The sequence below is a fragment of the Papio anubis genome, chromosome 1 (genome assembly GCF_008728515.1).
Source record: "Papio anubis isolate 15944 chromosome 1, Panubis1.0, whole genome shotgun sequence".
Taxonomy (NCBI): domain Eukaryota; kingdom Metazoa; phylum Chordata; class Mammalia; order Primates; family Cercopithecidae; genus Papio; species Papio anubis.
In genome coordinates, this window is record NC_044976.1 from 129,357,108 (window position 1) to 129,372,560 (window position 15,453).

At 36.4% G+C, this 15,453-nt stretch overlaps 1 protein-coding gene across 2 annotated transcripts in view; it reads right to left on the reverse strand.

Annotated features, from left to right (window-relative positions):
• Positions 1–9,005, reverse strand: part of SPTA1 (spectrin alpha, erythrocytic 1) — a 75,644-nt gene extending 66,639 nt beyond the window's left edge. The window contains exons 1-6 of one of the 2 annotated variants that reach the window (XM_003892874.5): positions 8,680–9,005; positions 7,304–7,543; positions 5,595–5,720; positions 3,671–3,811; positions 2,725–2,871; positions 565–698 (exon numbers count right to left, since the gene is read on the reverse strand). In XM_003892874.5, the coding sequence (XP_003892923.3) occupies positions 565–698; positions 2,725–2,871; positions 3,671–3,811; positions 5,595–5,720; positions 7,304–7,543; positions 8,680–8,703 (812 nt within the window). In that variant the 5' untranslated portion in view covers positions 8,704–9,005. The remainder of the gene's footprint in view (positions 1–564; positions 699–2,724; positions 2,872–3,670; positions 3,812–5,594; positions 5,721–7,303; positions 7,544–8,679) is intronic. The other variant, XM_031654258.1, reaches the window with a different exon arrangement.
• Between the last annotated feature and the right edge of the window lie 6,448 nt (positions 9,006–15,453).

Sequence of the window (15,453 nt, forward strand, 5' to 3'; positions counted from 1 at the left end):
CAGATATTAACAAGAGCTTCAACCAAAGAAGATAGCAGGCATTGCAGGGCAAACGGTCCAACAGAACTCACAGCAAGGACCATCCTAGTTGACCCAGGAGCAATTACCCTTTCTTCCTACGTACTAGTAAAAAGTAATATAAAATGTTCTTGCTTAATGGTTATTTCTATTGAGATGTTAAGGTCCTGGGCTTCTTGACAGCTGAGCCTCTAGAGATATGCTCCATATCTGGGTCAGCTCTTTACGAATGCTTTTCTTCTTCCTAACTCCACCTTCCATTTAATTATTAACCTGTTTCCCTTCCCTCTGCAGCGCTTCCATTCCTAAATCACCAGTGCTACTTTTTTAGTTATTTTGATCTCCAGTCTCTACATCCTTGGCCGTAGAGTGGGTCACAGACTTCTTTACCCTCTCCTTTGCTGTCTCAAAGGCAAGTACATGATCCACTTTTGTTTGACGTGTTGACCACTAATTGCTAGCAGAAGTAGAAAGAGCCTAATACAAATGACACAGTTTTTATAAAACACTTCAAAGTTTTCTATAAAGCAGTGGCCAGGTCCATACCTTTTGAATCGCTGTAAGTCTGCAGCACTGGACAGAGCTTTCTGTCTCTGGAGAGCCAGACCACGAAGGCGCTCCCAGGCAGCATTCACCTCCTCTTGCTTAGACTGAATTAAGGGTAGTTCAGGATGCTTTTCCTGCCAAAGGAAAACAACACCGGAGTTATACAGAGGAGAGATTATATTTTAAAAATGATTCAAACACTTTTCATTTTACGCTGGTTCGTGCTTTTTCAGAAGTGAAAACTGACCATTGTAGCTAGGCACTGAACTTCATCATAGCCCTGCTCCCTAGCCCCAACTTGACGTACCTTACCAAAACCCAGAAAAACAACCTGCCAGATGTTGCCTCTGTGCCCACAGCAGTGTACTAGCCTGTTAGGACAGGTTGCCCAGCCCTAGTGTTATTTTGAGAGCTCCACCTTGTCAATGCTTGAAATCTCCCTGAGATCCTGGAAACCAAGGAAAAGAAGAGGAAATTCCTTTTTATGAAATATGACTTTATTTTCTCAAAGATTAGTACTGTGAGTCTTAACTTTTTTGTGGTCCTCACACCTTTGAGAATCCAATAAAAGCTATTTCTCTCTTCCCAGAATTATAGACACATGCTTTCACGTATGATTTTGCAGGAAATTTCAGGCATTTTTGCAAACCATCCAAAGTAGTGAGATCTGTGAGTACTAGATTAAGCTAGAAGCATCAGTCTGTTTTGATACTTTGTAATTTTGAGGCATTCCCATATGCTTAAGTCTCCTTACTCTTCCTGTCCCTGTTTCTCTCCATTTTCATTCCCATTCCCAAGTCTCTCCAGACACATTCTCCTTCTCAAGTACATGGTTCTTTCTATTACAGCAGTGTAGGCCCCACTCAAGAGCACAGAATATAATCTAGCTGTGCTGGATTTATTCTTTCTGTGATAGATTGGAAAAAATGGCATGCTGTTTTGCTGTTCATCCTTTCAAAAGGTCGAGTATATTTCCTCAAGTCTTGGATCTTGGATGCTCTTTAACTTGCTTACTGATAGAGAAGTAATTTTCTATGACTTCCAGCACCTCAAGAAAACTTTCATTTTCTATTCTCACACTCTTGTAACACAGGTATGTAAGAAGCATGGTCTACTGCATGATGAGAGGTCACCCAGAGATCTCCTCAATCCTCCGAAATCATCCTCACCAGGGTCCCAGACATGGGATTGAGGCCACTTTAGATCCTTCACCCCAGCTGAGCCACCCGATAACTTCAGACACATAAAAAAGCCAGGTAAGATCAGGAAAACAGCCCAGCAGAGCAGCTCAATCATCTGACTCACAGAGTCATGAACAAGTAAGATGTTAAGTTTCTTGATTAGTTAGACAGTAATAGAGAAATGAAAAACTTCCACAGCAAGAGAAAAGTGATGGAGGTAGAAAATTGAGAAACTACTGGAAATATGGCCTGAAAGAAAAATAGGAAAATACAGGTTATTTTTCCTACTCCAGTACTCATTCATTCTGAAGTCTTCTTTTTATTAAGTCAGGACAATCATTCTCACCATAGAGCTGCAATCATAATGAAACTATAAATGGAAAAGCAAAATGTAGATAACAGTTGGAGTTTATTTATTTTACATATATATACTTACATATACGTGTAAACTTATATACACACACACACATCACAAACTCAAGTATTTTCTTAAGTAAATAAAAGTAAAACTGTTTCCTTTCCTTCCTCAATCCTCCCAAATAATCTTGCCTAATGATATTACATATGCACATATATGTATAAATAATGATAGCTCAACATTATTTTATATGCTCTGCTACTTTATTTTTGTGCTTTTTTCATGAAGAAACGGTGCCCCATTAACATGAGTAATCAGTGTACTGCATGGTACGGGAGCTATTTAAATGGCAATAGCTTTGCTGCCTGTTGTGTATTTAATTCCTCCAAACACACAAAAACACACTCTCTCTTTCTCTCTCAATCTTCCATTTCAATAGACTTGTAAGGGGTGGGTCGAGAGAGGAAAGGAAACTGCTCAGAGTATGTTACTCCAGGGACATGCCAGTCTCTGTTTTCTCACAATGCCCCATCTCCCTCATATCCCATCTACTGATGGCCAGAAGTTATTCTTAAGGATCAGAACCCTTTCCATGGAGTGAATATTTTGCTCCCACCTCACCTCGGCACACTCATTGGCATATTGGTTCACGTCATCAACTCTCCCTTCTTTAGCTACCAGGTCCACTTGGAAGTCTTCAAATTTCTTTTGCAGAACTTCTGTGCGCTCCCAGTCTTCACCTAGCTCCACAGATGTCGCTATAGCCTCCTGTAGACACATGCGTTTACTGAGTTGCCAGCAAACATTTAGGAGTTTCTGTAGGTAAAAAACTCAAAACTCCTGCTTGCATTCTCAGGATAACTCAAATGGAGATACTGGGGGAGACTGGGAGAAGCTCTCCTGGGAAAGGCCAGCAGTAGAAGTATATGTGTTAAGGTAGCACCTTGGCACAAGGGAAAGTGCTCTTTTGGGCAGTTCTTTAGCGAGTTTGTGGCATTATTGGCAAGAGACCCTGAAAGTATCCTTTTGTGTTTGGAAACATGAGGCATAAATGCACCCTGTTTCTACTCAATTCAACATACTCAGTATCTGTGAAAGTATTTTGTTAGGCATTTGCTTATCTAAATCTTTAGTCCTAACTATTAAATTATTCCTTAAGTATTCAGAAAAATGAAACCATCCATCATTCCAGGCACTGAGACACAAAGGATTAGAGAAAGAGCTGTCAATACTCTAGGCCAGACCCCAGAGTCAGAGCAAAAATATAGGAGAAGTAGTTAAAAATCATGGAAGTGGAAGAGGGATGAGCTTCATTATCTTTCATTGCATGGTCTTTGTGTAAGTCATGCCTTTTTCGTATTCAGATCCATATGTTCAGACTTACTTCCACACAATGTTAACCTCCAGATACCCCTAAATTTTGGCCTCAATTTCCTCTTGTTCCAAAGAACAAAGTCCAGGAACAGACATCCTGACTTCCTTGTGAGTAGTCTGTGGTAATGTGCTATGGGGTACCTGGGATAGAGGAGTGGGAGGCCCTATGTGATTGCTATTTTAAGTTCTGTACCTTGTCTCCAATCCACTCTAAGATGTCAGCACACTCCTGTACGTACTGCTGGAACTTCAGGGCCCGCAGCAACAGGGCACCCTTCTCCAGGGTCAGCTCTAACAGCAGGTCCCACAGGCGGCGTAGTTCCTCTATATGGGCCTTTAGGAAAGAGGGGCAGAACCACTCAGCCACAGACACTGTGAGCAGCGAAACACTCAGAGACTTGTGCAGAAAGAGACTGGATAAAAATTCTTCTCTCAGTTACTCATGCATTAGTTGCTCAACATATATTTAAAAGAGGAAATAGGATAGATATATGGAAATAGCTAATAAGCCAAGCCAAATGTGATCTTACATAAGAACATTTTGTAAAAATGCTTTGCAGTTTTAAAGGATGGAATAATTACAAACAATAAGATGGGAAGGAGGAAGAAAGCATGGAAAAGTGTTCATTTGAACTAAGCCTTATGGAGCAGAAAGATTTTTGACAGGTCAATAATAAGCATAGCATGTTCTAAGACGAGCCACAGCAATGGCAAAGGCATAGGAGAAACTTAGCATGAATTGTCTGCCAGAAAGTGTGAGAGATATAATTTTTGTAAGTTATAAGGAAATCATTGGCACCAAAGCAGTAAGAATGTTTGGGGACTATACAGTTTGAGACTCTACAGAGGGCTTTGAATGCCAGATTAACTCAGAACTTTATGTATTAGCGGTCTTATATAACTGAAATTGCTGCCTATGTCGTATCTTCAAGAATCTTCTATTTTTCAACTACTCCATTGCTCTGGGTAGCATGTGAACCACATATGTCCTAGGGTTTACTACAATGTAAACCCTAAGACATATGTCTGTACGGTTTACTACAATGGTACCATTGTACCCTATATGTCTGTAGGGTTTACTACAATGGTACCATTTGCTATAGCCCCAGTGATTCTGACAAAAATGAAGATGTTTCAAACATTTCTCAAATATTTTAATTAATGTAGATGCTGGTTACATGCAAAACTGTGCATAATACAAAAGTTAGTCCTACTATACACAAATAAACTAGTTTTGAAATTTTTCTTTTATGAGTTCTTCTTTAAAATAAGATTCTATGCTGGCTAAAATCTGTGTTCCTTGACCATATTTTGATGACAGAATGGGCTAGAATTGTTATGCTGTATATAGAAAAGTCACACCCAGTTTTAAGATATATAATGCAAATTTGTTTTCACAATTTAAAAAATACATAAACAGTAAAAAGTTCACTCACACACAAAAATACTGAATTGATGATATTAGCACCAACATTTGGAAGAGTTTATAGATTAAGTCCAGAAATAGCTGTTACATTAATAATAGGTTACAGAGTATGAATGCTTATTGAAATAGTGATGATCTTCAGTTCTAGATGTTCAGAGGAAATTTTCTGAATACATGACATTTTAGGAGTTTTTAGAAGTAATAAGAAGGGATAGTTTGGAGAGATGCAATAGTAGTCATAGGGTATGGGGTATGAAAAGAAAGAGGTACTATAGCCAAAGGAAAAATATTTTGGAAAACATTCAAACGAGAGAGCATTCCTTGTTTGGAGAAGTTAAGAGACAAGGACATTGAGGTTAGAAGAAGTAATTAGAAAGAACATTGGAAGAAATTAATTGATCAGGGCAATGTGGAATAGGTTTAAGAGGGCTTGATCTTGAGCCAAATTATCCTGCAATGTTATAGGAGGAATTTTATGCCCTTTAATGACAGCTTTCATATCACAGCTCTCTTCACCCCAAGAAACACAAGGATATCCCATCGTTGTTTCTGCCTCAACCTCAAGGGAAGATAAGAGGCAGGAGTCCTGGGTACAAGCCAGTCACCTCAAGGTTTATATCTCATATAATCAGTTAAAACCCTGATAACATAATCAATAATTGGAAACTTCTTCAAGGGCCCATACACATACCTTCGTTTCTTCATGGGCAGAATGACCCATAGTAAATCGTTCTTCCCTTGTTTTTTCCAGTTCAGACATGACTCTTGATTTTGTTTGCACCTCTGCTTCAAAGGATTGATGCTTCTGATATTTCCCCTAAAGTTTAGAAATCAGAGATTTTGGCTAATGAAGCAGAGTCTTCACGGGAAATGTTCACTCTATGTAGAGCCACTGAACACAGGTTCTCAAAAGGTCCCAGACTCAGTTAGAGGCCATAAAGAGTGTTTTCCTGTCCCTATTGGCTTTAGGAAGTTTTCAGTAAATACTATTCTGAGCTATGTTGAGCCTTATGACCTATGCCGAGCCTTATTTTAAAGGCTCAATAGACTGCCATAGGAATAAAAGGGTGTAACACACAGTGTCCTTCCTCATTAGGAAAGAGGAATAACTGATTTTTTTTCAAAGTAGAGCACAATGAGAAAGATGATAGTTATAATAACTTTTTTAAAAAAAATTGAGAGTTTTTTTTTCATGCTGTGCCTGTTCTTGTAATCTATAAATTGATCCATTCAATATAGCACATTATTTTGCTCTTGTTCTAGGTGTTTCCTGTACAAATGAATTGTTTTTGATTATGACAATGTCACATGCTATAATTTTAGGTGAACAGAAAGGGGTAGGCGGTTTCACCAAATTTCTTCTACTGAAACCTCTCCTTTGAAGTTGAGAATCATGAATAGCAATTGAGGGGAAAAAAAACCTCTGGTTAACTCATCTTTCTGAGAGGAGTGGAGAACAGGCACCACATGCTATAATTTTAGGTGATCAGAATCGGGTAGGAGCTTTCACCAAACTTCTACTGAAACCTGTCATTAGAACTTGAGACCCATGAATAACATTTTAGGAAATACTTAGGAGCCATGAATAGCAATTGAGTTAACCAGGTTAACTAAAATCTAATTTATCTTTCTGAGAAGAGTGGAGAACAGTTGCTTCAGAAGCATTGATGACTCTTCACCCTATTTCCCTTCTTAACGTCCAAATTATCAAAAATCACATAGTTTGTCAGAAATTTCTTGATTTAGCAGTTGCTGTTTTGCCTGTAGATCAATTTTGGATGAGTATTATAACCATCAAATTCTATATAGAATAAATCTCCTTTGCAAATAACATCCGATGTTTATGAAGTTGAAGACATGGACTATTTAGAGGCAGAATTACTGTTTCTAACAGATAGCCTAATTTTTCTGTTACATCACTTCCACTACAGTTAACCAGATATACACTTACATTACCATAATGTTTGTGCTGGATCTGGAAAAAAAATGATGTAATTTTTTACTTTTGGTATTAATGAATGCTTCACCATGAAAATATGTAAAGTATCCTATGCCCTTATCAATAAACAATATCCTTGGTTAATGATTTTAAAAATGTATATTCTGAATAGAAGTTCATTGTAATAAACTGTTCTGTGCTTTCAATAACTGAAAAGCTGCCGCTTTTTGTTTGATTCTTATTTTCTCAGTCTCACCTCTCCAACTTCATAAGAGAAAATGCACTTTTAGATTTTCTCTTAATTCAATTCTTTAACTTCCCACTCCACTGACTTATTTTTGTTTCTAAATGGAATCTAATTGTACCCACACATACCCATTAACATTAATATAAAGAAAAACCTATTTCCTTCTCTAGAGATCTTAGGGTCTGCTCTGGGGCAATCAAGAGAAGTGAGTGACCTGTATATTAGTTGGGTCTCCATAGCTCTCATCATTTAAAATATTGACTTTCTCCATGATCCACTTCCCCAGATCATCAGCATCTCGCTTGAAAACTTGTAAGTGATAGGAATCCTCAAGCTTCTGACCCCTCTCAGCGACCCGCTCCTTGAACCTTTGATACCGAGTCAACACTTCCTGACGCCTCTCCTGGATCTCTTCTGCTGTTTCCAAAACCTTTGGCCCACTGCTCTCCACAACCTGCAAGTTAAAAATATTCTGTTAATTGCTAGTTCTCAAATACTTAACGTGTTGCCCCGCTTATATGTGCCAAGGCATTTACTCATGTTGGACCTAGATTCAGATATCCTGAAGTCTGTAGGGACTGGTGTTAGAAAAGCTGTAGTATATTTACATAACTTTTAACCTGATATAGCTACTGTTTAGGTTAAAAATTCTTGATTATCCAGAAGACTCTCCCCATTTTTTACATAAATTTGTGCTAGCATGTAAGTTCTAGAGATAGAATTAAATTGAACTGATCATGGAGCAAGTTTAAGTTAGCAAAATCACAGAATTTCAGATAGATAAAAAGAAATACAATGTTATTGCTTTCAAGGGCTAAAAAGGTGTTGAGAAGTGCTTATTATTTTTAACTTAATTTAGTAAATAATTAAGAATGACTTGCAATTAGTTAATGATATATGCAATAGTTTGAAATTTTTTTCTTTGTACTTAAAAATAAAGCTCATATATTGTTTACTCTTTACTTGCTTTACTCACAAACACTATAAATCAAAAGTTCAGCCATCTTCTACCCAATTATCACAAATTTCAAATTATTAGCATGTCTGCAATTGATTTTTGAAATATACAACCTTTTACCCTAAAATAATATATAAGTATCCTTTTCCCAGAGAGGGAGCCAATCTGTTTGTGACAATATCCAGCAAAATCACCATAGGGTTCACCTTCATTCATCTGGATATGGATACCATTTTCCCTAGCTTACCTCAGCCAAAATGTTTAATATAGAGTTTAAATTTTAATCTCCCGTTATTCCTCCTAATTGCTACTCTGCGAATTGCCATTACTGGCATGGCTATAGAATTAGATCATTCCATGGAGACTCACATTGTTACCGGGTGTTATTTTGCTTCAAGTTCCCTACTTATTCTCTATGGGAGCAGACTTAAGTCATTACTGGGTCATGGTGCCACACAGACATAAGCTCAAGGTTATTGTTCACAAAAAATAGTTAAAATTAAAATTATCTACTTGTTAAAAGCAAAAGTAATGATTAATGTTCTTGGGAAAGATAGTATAGAAAGTTTAAAGGAGACACCTTTCCTAATAATATTAGTGACTAATTGCATGGAAGAGAAATATGTACTCACGGTTTCCTTTGGAAATTGCTCCATTTTTCCAAAAGGTTTAGAACCTGGCAAGATAAAATGTGTCAGAGAGAGAGAGAGAGAATGAGAGAAATAATTCAGATGGAACTGTCTAGTTGAATTCAAATAGAAATACAGAAACGTTAAGTATGTGGAGGAGGGGGGGACACCTCTTGCTTGGTCCTAGAATCTCACCAGCCACACACAATCAACATTATCTTTCGAAGACATATTCAGCTGAGGCAACTGCTAACTATTGCAGATACTGGGTGACTCAGCAGTTTTGGGAGGCTCTGGCTCTCAAAGTTACTCAATAAGACTTAAAAAATGAAAGTAAGGCTTTTGGATGAAAACTTAGGGGAAAAACCCCATATATTGCTGGAAATACAGTTCAACAACTTCATCCAACTCAACTGCAGATTTTTGACAGCCTTTAGGTCAATGAATTATCCTGGCTTTTTCTATAGAGTCTTTCACAAAATAAGATTTTAGTTCTAACCTCATCAATTTGGTATTTAAAAATCTGATTTAGTTGTACCCTTAATCATTTAAATGGAAGGAACAAAAAAAGTTATACAATGTGTTCATTAATATTTTGTAAAACAAAAATTAGGATACCTTATTTGAAAACTAACGATGTCACAAAAAAGTGGAAAATATGGCTGACTTCTAATATATATGGTACAAATCATCCTATTTTATGTACTAATTTTAATGGAGAACAAAAGGAGGTAGACTTTTTTCCATAGGCATAGTTATTTTAGACTAATTTACAACAGTGAAACAAACAAGGAAAAAGAAAATAGTGGGGTGCTCTTAGACCTCTCTACAAGCCAGTGGGGCTATCCATGCCAAACTTCATTCCAGTGTAAATACAACTTGACTAATCTAACTTCCATGATCTACAAGAGAATATTTTGATTCTACATTTGTGGTTTCCCCTGTTCTTGGATCTCACATAGAAAAACTGAGAGTCCTTTACATTCTCTTCTTGAAAGTCTGGATTACTTTACTTTTCCATATAGTTTCATTATATTCAAGTCAAATTTAGTAGTAAAGGCAGGAACGTAATTTTAGAGACTGCACTATAACACATGCACTGATGAATATTTGCCTGAAGTTGGGATAAGGAGAGGAAATTATTTTATCTTTAAGAGAAAAGAACCAACATCTATGAAATATTTACATATTAACATGATCAATTTACATTAATTTCTAATCATTAAAAATTCTGTGAGGCAAGTATTATCATACCCATTTTTATATGAGAAAACAGTCCCTAAAAAACAAAGTTTCATTCTATGGTTATTTGGCTTGAAAGTATTTACATAGTCAAATCCATATCAATATGACTATCATGGCACTCTGCTCCTCATTTTTTTAGTCAATCTTCTCTTTGTCCATCAACATTATTTATTCTGTTTCCCTGTTCCAGAATCATCTTACCGAGAATGCCAAATATGTGATAACCTTGTGACCAAAGAAATTGTATGGCCCATTGTGAATAGTGCCTTAATAAACATATGTGTACATGTGTCTTTATAGTAATATGATTTATAATCCTTTGGGTATATACCCAGTAATGGGATTGCTGGGTCAAATGGTATTTCTGGTTCTAGACCTTTGAAGAATTGCCACACTGTCTTCCACAATGGTTGAACTAACTTACACTCCCACCAACAGTGTAAAGGCATTCCTATTTCTCTACATTGTCTCCAGCATCTGTTGTTTCCTGGCTTTTTAATGAATGCCATTCTAATTGGCATGAGATGGTATCTCATTGTGGTTTTGATTTGCATTTCTCTAATGACCGGTAATGATGAGCTTTTTTCATATGTTTGCCGGCTGCATAAATGTCTTCTTTTGAGAAATGTCTATTCATATCCTTTGTTCACTTTTTGATGGGGTCATTTGTGTTTTTTTTCTTGTAAATTAGTTTAATTTCCTTGTAGATTCTGGATATTAGCCCTTTGCAACCAACCCAAGTGCCTATCAATGATAGACTGGATTAAGAAAATTTGGCACATATACACCATGGAATACTAGGCAGCCATAAAAAAGGATGTGTTTACATCCTTTGCAGGGATATGGATGAAGTTGGAAACCATCATTCTCAGCAAACTATCATAAGGACAGAAAACCAAATACCACATGTTCTCACTCATAAGTGGGAGTTGAACAATGAGAACACATGGACAGAGGGAGGGGAATATCACACACTGAAGCCTCTTGGGGGGTGGGGGTGGGCTAGGGGAAGGATAGTATTAGACGAAATACCTAATGTAGATGACAGGTTGATAGGTGCAACAAATCACCATGGCATGTGTATACCTATGTAACAAACCTGCACATTCTGCATATGTGTCCCAGAACTAAAATATAATCATAATAATAAAAAGAAAATAAAAATGCTTAATAATTCTATAATGTTTATTTTTTATAAAAGAAATAGTGTGGCCCAATCAGCAGAATTGATCATAAGGAAATAAAAATGTCTTTTCAACATATGTGTTGGAAAAATTGCATATTCACATAAAAAAAAGATATTGGACCCTTATGCTATGTACAAAAATCAATTCAAATGGGATTAAAGACTTAAATTACAACCTGAAACTGTAAAACTGCTGGAAAAAAAAACAAAAGGAAAAAGCTTCATGACTTTTATCATATATAATGAGAATTATATATTTAGTATTTTATACAATTTTAAAAGGGTGGGGATAATTTAGAGGGCTGTTGTATCTGGCCATGGTTATCACCTCAGGGAGGGTTTGTACTTTACATAGTAGTTTAATCAGCACTAAACAGCTTGCCTTAGCCTCTGCTCAGGCACCAGAGCAAAGTGATCTGTTTGGTCTTGCCAGTTACTTCTTGGATATGGTACCAGAAACAAAGGCAACAAAAGCAAAAATAGACAAATTGGACATCTTCTGCACAGCAAAGAAAACAGTCAACAACAACAAAAAAGTTCACTTATGGAATGGAAGAAAATATTTGCATACATCTAACAAGGGGTTAAAATCCAAAATGTACAAGGAGCTTCTTAAAATCCATAGCAAAAATGAAAATTAGAAAACGAGCAAAGGACTTGAACGAATGTTTTTCCAAAGAAGATATACAATTGGCTAACAGGTATAAGAAAAGGTGCTCAACATCACTAATTATCAGGGAAATGCAAATCAAAGCGATACTGAGATATTATCTCACATCTGTTAGGATGGCTATTCCCAAAGGAATAGAAAGATAAGTACTGCTGAAAATGTGGAGAAGTTGGAACAATTGTACACTGTTGATAGAAATGTAAAATGGTGCAGCCACTGTGGAAAACAGTGTAGCATTTCCTAAAAACTAAAAATAGAACTATCATATAATCTAGCAGTCCCACTTCTGGGTATACATCCAAAAGAATTAAAATCAGGATTGTAAGGAGATATTTGCACTTTTGCACTTTTATGTTTATTGCAGCACTATTAACAAAAACCAAGAAATAGAAACAATTGAAATGTCTATGACTGATGAAAGTGGCATGTACATGAAATTGAAATAATTCAATCATAATATCAAATGGAATCCTGTCACATATGACAACATGAGTGAACCTTGATGAAACTATGCTGAGTGAAATAAGCCAATCACAGGAGGACAAATAACTGCAAGATACTACTTATATGAAGTATATAAAATAGTCCAACTCATAGAAACAGAGTAAATAGTGCTCATCAGAGGCTGAGGGAAGGAAAACTGGGTATTAAATAGGTATGAAGTTTTATCCATGAAAGATGATTGAGTTCCAGAGCTGTGCTGTACAACACATCATATAAATGTTAACAATACAGTATTGTACACTTCAAAATGTGTTAGGAGGATAGATCTCATGTTAAGTTTCTCACCACATTAGAAAAAAGAGTATATAAGAATCATAGTCTTTTTTGTTGTTGTTTTTGAAATGGAGTCTCGCTCTGTTGCACAGGCTGAAGTGCAGTGGTGCGATCTCGCTTCACCACAACCTCTGCCTCCCAGGTTCAAGTGATACTCCTGACTCAGCCCCCCGGTAGCTAGGATTACAGGTGCCTGCCACCATGCCTGGCTAATTTTGTATTTTTAGTAGAGACAGGGTTTCATCATGTTGGCCAGGCTGGTTTCAAACTCCTGACCTCAGGTGATCCACCCGCCTCGGCCTCCCAAAGTGCTGGGATTACAGACGTGAGCCACCACACCTGGCCAGAATCAAAATCTCTAGAGCAAAACTACAATGTGGAAGTCCACAGGAGACATTCAGGGGAAAGTTTTGATACATTAAAACTGGTGAGTTTCTTGAGTTTTCCGTCATTGTAGGCAGCAGAGATTCATGGTAAAGTTTGCTCTGACAGTACTCTGGCATTTAAAGACTTAAAATTCAGTCCCACCCTGCACTCAAAGTCCATAAAAACCAACATTGATTCTCCAGTCTCTAAGCATTGTTTATGATTATTAGCCCACGTAACAAGGCATGTCCCTGAGACAGATGGAAGGGCACGATGAAAAAGTCTTATACCTTGAGGGTTTAACACTTGGACCTCTGACTTTCTTTTTCTACTTCTACAACCTCCCGAGAATATTCATTGGTTCTGATCACATAGAGACCCTTATTTAAAAGGACTCAGGGGAAAGGATGGCAAATACCATGGAAGTATAAAAGGAAGTACAATCTATGAAACTGCATGCCCCAAATGCCCATCAATGATAGACTGGATAAAGAAAATGTGGCCCATACACACCATGGAATACTATGCAGCCATAAAAAAAAAATGAGTTCATGTCCTTTGCAGGGACATGGATGAAGCTGGAAACCATCATCCTCAGCAAACTAACAGGAACAGAAAACCAAACACTGCATGTTCTCACTCACAAGTGGGAGCTGAACAATGAGAACACATGGACACAGGGAGGGGAACATCACACACTGGGGCCTGTTGCGGGGTGAGGGGCAAGGGGAGGGAGAGCATTAGGACAAATACCTAATGCATGCGGGGCTTAAAATCTAGATGATGGGTTGATAGGTGCAGCAAACCACCATGGCACATATATTCCTATGTAACAAACCTGCATGTTCCACACATGTATCCCATAACTTAAAGTAAAATAATAAAATAAAATAAAATAAATAAAAACTGCATGCTATGCTATATAAATTGGTGCTCAGAGGTTACAGGAGGCACCAGTGTTTGTTATAGACAGATTATTTAAAGAGAAAATTGGAAAAGAGTTTTATTTTTTATTAGAGAATTATGAACTTGAGTAATAAGTAAATTTTCAAATAAAGTTAAGGGTTAAATAATCTTAGAGGACTCGAAGTGAAGTGAAAGTGAATACAGTTAACTGCAAAAAGAAACCCTTTATTTTTTTAATTGTATTATCTAAATGCTCTGGCCCATTTAGAAGTCAAAACTTAGAGAGATTTTAAAATGAGAATTATATATTTAGAAATATTTTACACCAGTTTTTTACAAGGGCTGGAATAATTTGGAGGGTTGTTATATTTGGCCATGGTTATCACCTCTGGGAGGGTCTGTACTTTACATGGTAGTTTAATCAGCACTGAACAACTTGCCTCAGACTCTGTTCTGGCATCAGAGCAAAGTGATCTGTTCCACCTTCTCCTAGACTCAGAAACTTTAAGAGATGCTTTAGATCCAAAAATTATAAAGTCTTCTCAGCTGGAATCACTAAAATCCATACCTGTTTTCTGTGGATCTTTTGGAGTTCAGCTTTTTCTGCGGATTACAAATAAAGACAAATATTTTAACTTAAATGTAAAACTATTTTTTCTCATAAAAATTTTATTATTTTAAAGTTTTACTTTTTGTTCTGCAGAAATAGTTTTTGTTTTAAAATTTCTCAAATTTTGACTTATAAATGGGCTAGAACAGTAGATATCTTGTATTTATCAGATGTATATGTTGCTCATTTATAATTCTCTAATCAACAAAATAGAACTCTTTTCTTTTCCTATCTTAATCATCTCTCACTTTCTTATTTATTTTATTATTTTTCTGTTAACTTACTTGGTTTTTACTGCTTTGAGTAAGAAAAATCCTAAAACCATGGTTTTCCTAAACACAATTAACTATGTAATTGAAATTGGAAGACAGCTTAGGCCAATAGAACATACACTGCATTTGAAGGTGAATCATCTGATTTAAATTATTGTTCCAGCATTTAATGATCAGATGATTATTGGAAATTTACTTAAAATTTATTAAGCATATAATAATTACAGTAATGACTAATACCTATTCCAGAAAATCATTATATGGCTCAATTTAGGTGGAAGACTAAAAAGCATTTTGCATGTAAGTCTACATAGTAAAAGAATTATTATTGTAAACTGATTTGAATAATGTCAACCACATATATTTAAGCCTTTAAATTTATACATTTCATTTTGAAACATTCAATTTTTAAAACCAGAGGGTAAAGGACAGGGATTTGATATGGGATAATTTCTCATAAAGCTAAGTACTTATCTCTTAAAGAATAATTTTGCAATGTATCATTAGCATATCTTGCATAAAGTTGCTTCATGCTCCTGTCCACTAATAATTATCTCTGATTACAACAACCCTGAAGGGAATTATCTAAGCCTAAATTATCAGAAGCTTTACAAAACCGGCATACTTGGTCCATTCAGGGAAATATACTTAAAAAGAGCTCAATGGAAGAATATAATTTCTCATTTAGAGGCAAGTAGGAAATAAAGCCAAGTGTGGAACTAAATGTATCACTGCCTTCAAAACC